The 6,629-nt window shown below is 46.1% G+C and overlaps 1 protein-coding gene across 1 annotated transcript in view; it reads right to left on the bottom strand.

The window, feature by feature from the left end:
- Window positions 1–2,670: 2,670 nt before the first annotated feature.
- The window catches only part of btr12 (bloodthirsty-related gene family, member 12), a 19,389-nt gene continuing 15,430 nt past the window's right edge, over window positions 2,671–6,629 (bottom strand). Inside the window, exons 6-9 of the mRNA XM_063186519.1 lie at window positions 6,400–6,629; window positions 5,124–5,274; window positions 3,880–3,906; window positions 2,671–3,243 (exon numbers count right to left, since the gene is read on the bottom strand). The exon at window positions 6,400–6,629 is cut by the window's right edge and continues 4 nt beyond it. Coding sequence (XP_063042589.1) covers window positions 2,693–3,243; window positions 3,880–3,906; window positions 5,124–5,274; window positions 6,400–6,629 — 959 coding nt within the window. The 3' untranslated portion in view covers window positions 2,671–2,692. The remainder of the gene's footprint in view (window positions 3,244–3,879; window positions 3,907–5,123; window positions 5,275–6,399) is intronic.

The raw sequence follows: 6,629 nt of genomic DNA on the forward strand, positions 1-6,629 counted from the left end.
GGAGTGTCAAATTAGTCGTCAACTGTCAATTCAGTTGACAGGTGGTCCCTGAAGATTTTTGAGGGGCCAAAGTGGTCCTCGGTCTGAGAAACTTTGAGAAACACTGGTCTAGTGGTAACTAGTGTTGCACCGATACCATTTTTTTGCCCCGATACCAATACCCGACTGTGCAGTATCGGCCGATACCGATACCACACCGATACTACTCTGTTTGAAATGTATATACTGTACAGTATAAAGGCTATATAAAGAGCCCAGAATACCAGCAAACTGAAAAGATGTATGGAGAATCGGGATGACTGGAAGCAACGATGGAAGGCTCGTCTGAGGACAACCTAGAGAGAAGACCTGCATAGGCTACTACTTGGATGTAACATCATTGCTATCATGGCTTTGTTAGGCTGCCTTTCTTTGTGAAACAGGAAAAAGACTAATAGTGTGCAAAGAGAATCCAGTAGAACTTTTTATAGTTTTCAAATACCTCTGATATAAAATTCAAGTTCAAGGCTGCGTTCAAGTGTCATACGAGCATCTGTAAATGATATCGGTGCCCTATTTGTTGGTACTCGCCGATACCGATACCACCATTTTATTTTAGTGCTGTATCGGGCCCCCGGCCGATACTGGTATCGGTATCGGCAGAGAGAGTAGAGAGAGAGATGTTCCATTGGCCCATTGTTTCCGGGTTCTATTGTTGCAAGGGGGATGGGGGGAAATCCCCCCTTTAGGCAGACCTAGGCAGACCTGAGGACTGTTCTATTCAATGCTAGGAGCATTATGACACGCCCCTTTAGGCAGACCGGAACCTGGTCACTTTAGGTGCCCATAGAAACCTATTATGTTGGCATATCTCTATATACTTAAAGAATCCTTGGTATCGGTGCAACACTAGTGGTAACCAGGCAACCTCTGATCCACCACCACTTTCCTGCTGTCCTGGTCTCAGCTCCAAAGGCACCCCTCCACCACCACCACTGCTCTGACCCCTCTAGTTCTCAAACCAGATTTTGATTAGCCGCTGTATTTTGTCTTGGAACCGAGCACATAATAAAGTAAAATAAAAAATATTCCACCCCCAAAACTACTCCCCCATGCAAGCACACCTGCCACTGCCACCAGGTTTTCATTTTGTTTTTTAGTCCCATACTAATTAATCAGCCTCAATCAGAAGCATCTACTGTTGAGAGCATGGAGACCAGAGCACAGCGATGACAATCATGGTATTTTCCTCTGTATTTTCCTCCAGAAACAGGGGGCCTTTGCTATCCCCACAGCTACATGTAGAATAATTGAAATGGTTACTGTTTTAGCTTTGCTCTGATTGTCTTGTATTCTGCCAGGGATAGAACACCAAAAAATGTGTATGTGTGGTTATATTACTACAGAGGAGACATATTAACACATTGGAATGCAACCCATAATATCCCCAATTAATGCAATTGTTCATTGATTTTATTCAGCAAATAAAGGTTCAGTACAGCCAGGTACATTTTAACCTGTAATAAACATTCATGGATCTATTACATGGAAATAAAAGACAATTCAACTTTTTTTAAAATCTGAATAAAATTGTATAAAAATGAGTTTAGTGTATTTAGTGAAAATATTGGATAGTTCTATAATGGTATCCTAAAGAAAGTCAAGCCGTAGTTCCCTGCACAATACAGTTGGTCCCTGCACTTGAGTAAACATCATATTGTAACTGTAAACCAAGGCAAAACAAAAAGCCACAAAATATATTATGTATATTGAAATATATCATTTATCAAAAAAATATCATTTATGGAACATAGAGTATACATACCACAGAAATACACTGCCGGCCATTATCATGTTAACAAAACAGGTAGTAAGCATAAGATTTTTAGCTGTTCATAGCCTTTCCCATCACCACAACATGAAAGCAGGGCACGTTTATTAATGATGACTGAATGCTGTTGACAATTTTAGCTTTCAAAAGAAGGAGTTGACATTTTAGTTCAAAGCTTTCTTTCTGAGCTATTATTAGATATTTGTTTGAATATCACTAGTGTGTTATATTACGATTGAAGTCCCATACCCTTCTATACTTCACTTGTACTGTAAATGAAGCTGAAAATAAATGAAAGTGCACTTCAGATTAGACTATCCTTCAAAGCATTCTCTGTAGGGGTGACAGTGTTCCCAGATACCAAAAACCCATATCCAATGAGTGCACAATCTGCACATAGTCAAGGAGTCCATGAGTTCATGTAGGTAGGCCTGTATAGAATATCCAGTAGATATCTTCTTCATCTGAGTGTGGCGTTCTCATCCAGGGCTTCCACAGTAGCCATTGAGCCCTTGACTTGAAACTAAATATCCCAATTTTATTATAATAATCCTGTAAAACTGCAATGTAAAGTTGTCTGTAAAGCTTTATTCAAACAGTGTACAGTCAAAAATCCGGTGAATTCAGTAAGGGTTATACTTCTTCTGTTCTTCTTCCTTCATGTAAATGTGTGAGTCTTGCCCAAGGGATGCCAGAGTAGAAGCTGTGGGTCACCTTGACCTGATAGAAAGTATTTTTGCCGCACTCCATCCCAAATCTCATTATAGTCCTCTGTGTTTGTGTGTGTGTGTGTGTGTGTTGTAAGGCTTTTGGGAACCCCTCGACCAACACCCCCCCCNACCACCACCACCACACCCCCCCACCCCAGTACCTTGTCTGCTCTCACCCATGCTTAACAGTTGTCAGTGCCAGTGGCGCTGAGTTCTTGCCGTCCTGGTTGGGGCAGGGGCTGAAGATGGGGTGCAGGTTCTCCCCGTCGAAGACGCTCTCGAAGGTCACCAGGTGCGTGCGCAGCCTGGCGTCGTAGAAGGACACCCTGCCGGCCTCGTGGTCCAGAAACACCCCCACCTTCTGCGGCGGCGCGGGCAGCTCCAGGGTCATCCGGTTGGTCGTCAGCGCCTTCACCTTACCCTCCTTCAGCCACAGGCACCAGAACCCGCCCTCCGGGCTCAGCCGGAGCTCACCTTTGCGCCGGGCTGAGGCGCGGGCCACGCCCAGCGTCCAGGCCGTCTTGCGGCTGACGTCCACCTCCCAGTAGTGGCGACCGGACGTCATGCCCTCGCGCGCCATGACGAACAGGGCGGGGTTGAAGCGGCGCGGGCTGTCGTTGTTGCTGTGGGTGCCGCTGCGGTGCTCCTCGTAGCGCACCTGCCGGCCGTCCTCCGACACGGTCAGGTTACGCTGGGCAGTGGCAGGGTCCAGGAGCACCTCGTCTGTGGAGAGAGCGGCCGTGAGTATTGGGTGAAATACTGTATCATTATAATAATAATAACAATAGTTATATTACTATTCCCATTCATATTAATCTTAGCATTGTTCTCCTTGTTAATATTATTATTATTGTTGTTGTTGTTGTTGTTGTTGTTATTAGTAGTATTATGATTTGTAGTAGTAGTTGGAGACTGCAACACAATTTCAAGCTTCTGATTCTTGACAATAAAGTGCACTTGACCTGACTTGACTTGACTAGCTGTAGTAGTTGTTGTTGTAACTAATAGCCTATTTAGTAATTAGTAGTAGAAGAGGATATTTATATTAATATTGTCCACATTCAACTAATTCATCAAGTGGGAGATAACAAAAATTCTATATAGGTGCATTTATCAAAGTATAACAATATGAAACACACACACACACGCACACACACACACACACACACACACACACACACACACACACACACACACACACACACGCACACACGCACACACACACACACACACACACACACACACACACACACACACACACACACACACACACACACACACACACACACACACACACACACACACACACACACACACACAGCCCTAAGAATAGGAAAGTGAAAAAAGAAAAACACTTACTTGCATAGTTCTGCAGCTTCACAAGTTCTATGTAGGGGGAGAGAGAGAGACATAGTACAGCGGTCAGAGTCAATTCTGGCACAGCCAGTCATGCGTGTCGCACACAATCAGGTAAACAAGCAAAGTGTTAATTGGAGCACCAAGTGCCATAAGCTGGTGTCTGATTGGCCATCTGGTGCTGTCAATCAAAACAACCTGTTGACATTGGCGGTGTAGATTGCTAGACCAGTGTTTCCCAACCTTATTTGTCGTGCGTACCCCCTAAGCTTTTTTATCATTGCAGGAGTACCCCCTGAAGTGTGCCCAAGTAGCCCTAGCAGTATGCGTTCCCCTGGTTGAGAACCAGTAATCTAGCACACCCCATCTGTTGAAAGTCATGGACCCTCCCAGAGGGGAATTACAAGGGGAGTCCCCACCCTCCGCCCCTTGTCATCAAATACCACATTCTATTGGCTGAGATGAAGAAAAAAAATCCTATATCTGATTGGATGTCATTCAGAAAGTTTTGGCCCAATTGGTCCATACATTGCAAACAGGGCCGCTGATAGCTTTGGTCGAGCCCCGTCACTCAGTATACAATGTCATGGTCCCAGCAAAACCTCTCTCCCTGGGCCTGGCACAACTAACCCCTTTGTCCCTGCCCCTGTCAACTTCTCTGACTGATTGCAATGAACTTGACTGAGATGGGAAAAAAGAACTTTTGATCTGATTGGATGTGATTCAGAAGAAGCTATGGCCTGACGATTTATGTTACCGTACACTATTTTTAAAAATTATTTACACTGGGCAAATTGTCTGCAACATCTGGCCCTTTGGTCGATATTCCTCACCCAATGTGGCCCTTGGCCCAAAATAATTGCCCACCCCTGCAGTAGAGTGTTATGACCCAGCTCATTCAAGGGTGCAACATAACTGGAGACAACAACAGAAATGAAGATCAACAAATATTTATTTAAAGCAAACATTAAAATGTCTAGGAGGTACTGTTGGAGTGGAGGTTTATCTTTCTTCACTGGATGTTTGTGTGTACGCTCGGAACAAAGTCACTCAGTATACAAAGTCATGGTCCCAGCATAACCTCTCTCCCTGGGCCCGGCACAACTGACCCCTTTATCCCTGCCCCTGTCAACTTCTCTGATTGATTGCAATGAACTTGACTGAGATGGAAAAAAAATAACTTTTGATCTGATTGGATGTGATTCAGAAGAAGCTATGGCCTGATTGGTCCATTCATTGCGACTAACCTTTGCCATGCAGCTTCTTGAGCTCGTCCTGGAACTTGTCCACCAGCGAGTTGACCGACTTCCTGATCGTGCCCAGGTAGATGTCAGTGTTCACCGTGACGCCGGACCAATCAGCAGGCTCGGGTGGTGGCGGGGGCAGAGTGGGAAGCAGCTGTCGATGCAAACACGTATGGTATTTTTAGCATGTGTGTGTTTAGCTTAGTTGTTACTGTTGTTGTTGGTGGTGGTGGCATTGAGGTCAAGTGTGTGTGTGTGGGTGGGTGCAGTGGCGTGGAACAGGGGGGGAAAACCCTGACTCTTTCTTAGGGCCCAGCCCACCTGGGGGGCCCCCCGGGGGCCTTCCTATGGAAAATGTTCCATGGAAAATGTTCTTGGGGGGCCCATGAAAGAGGTTGTTCCTAGGGCCCCAAATTTGGTGCTACGCCCCTGCGTGTGTGTGTGTGTGTGTGTGTGTGTGTGTGTGTGTGTGTGTGTGTGTGTGTGTGTGTGTGTGTGTGTGTGTGTGTGTGTGTGTGTGTGTGTGTGTGTGTGTGTGTGTGTGTGTGTGTGTGTGTGTGTGTGTGTGTTTCTTTGAGTGTGCGCTTGTTTTTGTGTTTCTGTATGCATGTGTGATTTTGTTTGTCTGCACCTGTAGGAACAGCACTGGGTCGTGTGTCTGTATGAGGGCCTGCAGTTCGTTGCTTCTTCTCTTGATGTGTATGTACACTATACATTGTGTGTGTGCCTGACTACTGTACGGCTATGTGTGTGCTTGTGTCTGTGTGCTTATATCTATATTCCTATATGTGTGTGTGTCTGCACCTGTAAGGAGAGCACTCTGTCGTGTGCCTGTATGAGTGCCTCCAGTTCGTTGCTTCTCTTGATCGTGTTAAGCTCCCTGGCCTGTGTGTGTATATAGTATGCGTTTATGACCATTGGATGTGTGTGCAGTGCTCATGTCTGTATGTATGCATGTCTGTTTGTGTGCCTGTGTCTATGTGTCTATGTCTATGCTCCCATGTGTGTGCTTGGGTCAGTGCATCTCTCTATTCTCATGTGTTTGTCTGCACCTGTAAGCAGAGCACTCTGTCCTGTGTCTGTATGAGAGCCTCCAGTTCGTTACTCCTCCTCTTGATGTGTTTGTATATATGTGTGTGTCTGACCACTGTATGTGTATGCCTGTGTCTGTGTGTATGTCTGTGTCTGTGTGTGTGCCTGTGTCTATGTGTCTATGTCTATGCTCCCATGTGTGTGCTTGGGTCAGTGCATGTCTCTATTCTCATGTGTGTGTCCGCACCTGTAGGAACAGCACTCGGTCGTGCGTCTGTATGAGCGTCTCCAGCTCGTTGCTCCTCCTCTTGATCATGTTGAGCTCCTGCTCCAGGCTGTGGGACAGCTCCCTGGCCTGCTCCTCGGCCTGTCGCTGCCGCGTGGAGATCTCCTCCACCAGCTCCGCCTGGCTCCTCTCCAGGACCTTCTGCAGCTCCGCGTACAGCTGCCAGCTGTCCTCCAACTCCTTCTGGGCTG

Source organism: Engraulis encrasicolus, chromosome 21 (genome assembly GCF_034702125.1).
Source record: "Engraulis encrasicolus isolate BLACKSEA-1 chromosome 21, IST_EnEncr_1.0, whole genome shotgun sequence".
In the NCBI taxonomy this organism is placed as follows: domain Eukaryota; kingdom Metazoa; phylum Chordata; class Actinopteri; order Clupeiformes; family Engraulidae; genus Engraulis; species Engraulis encrasicolus.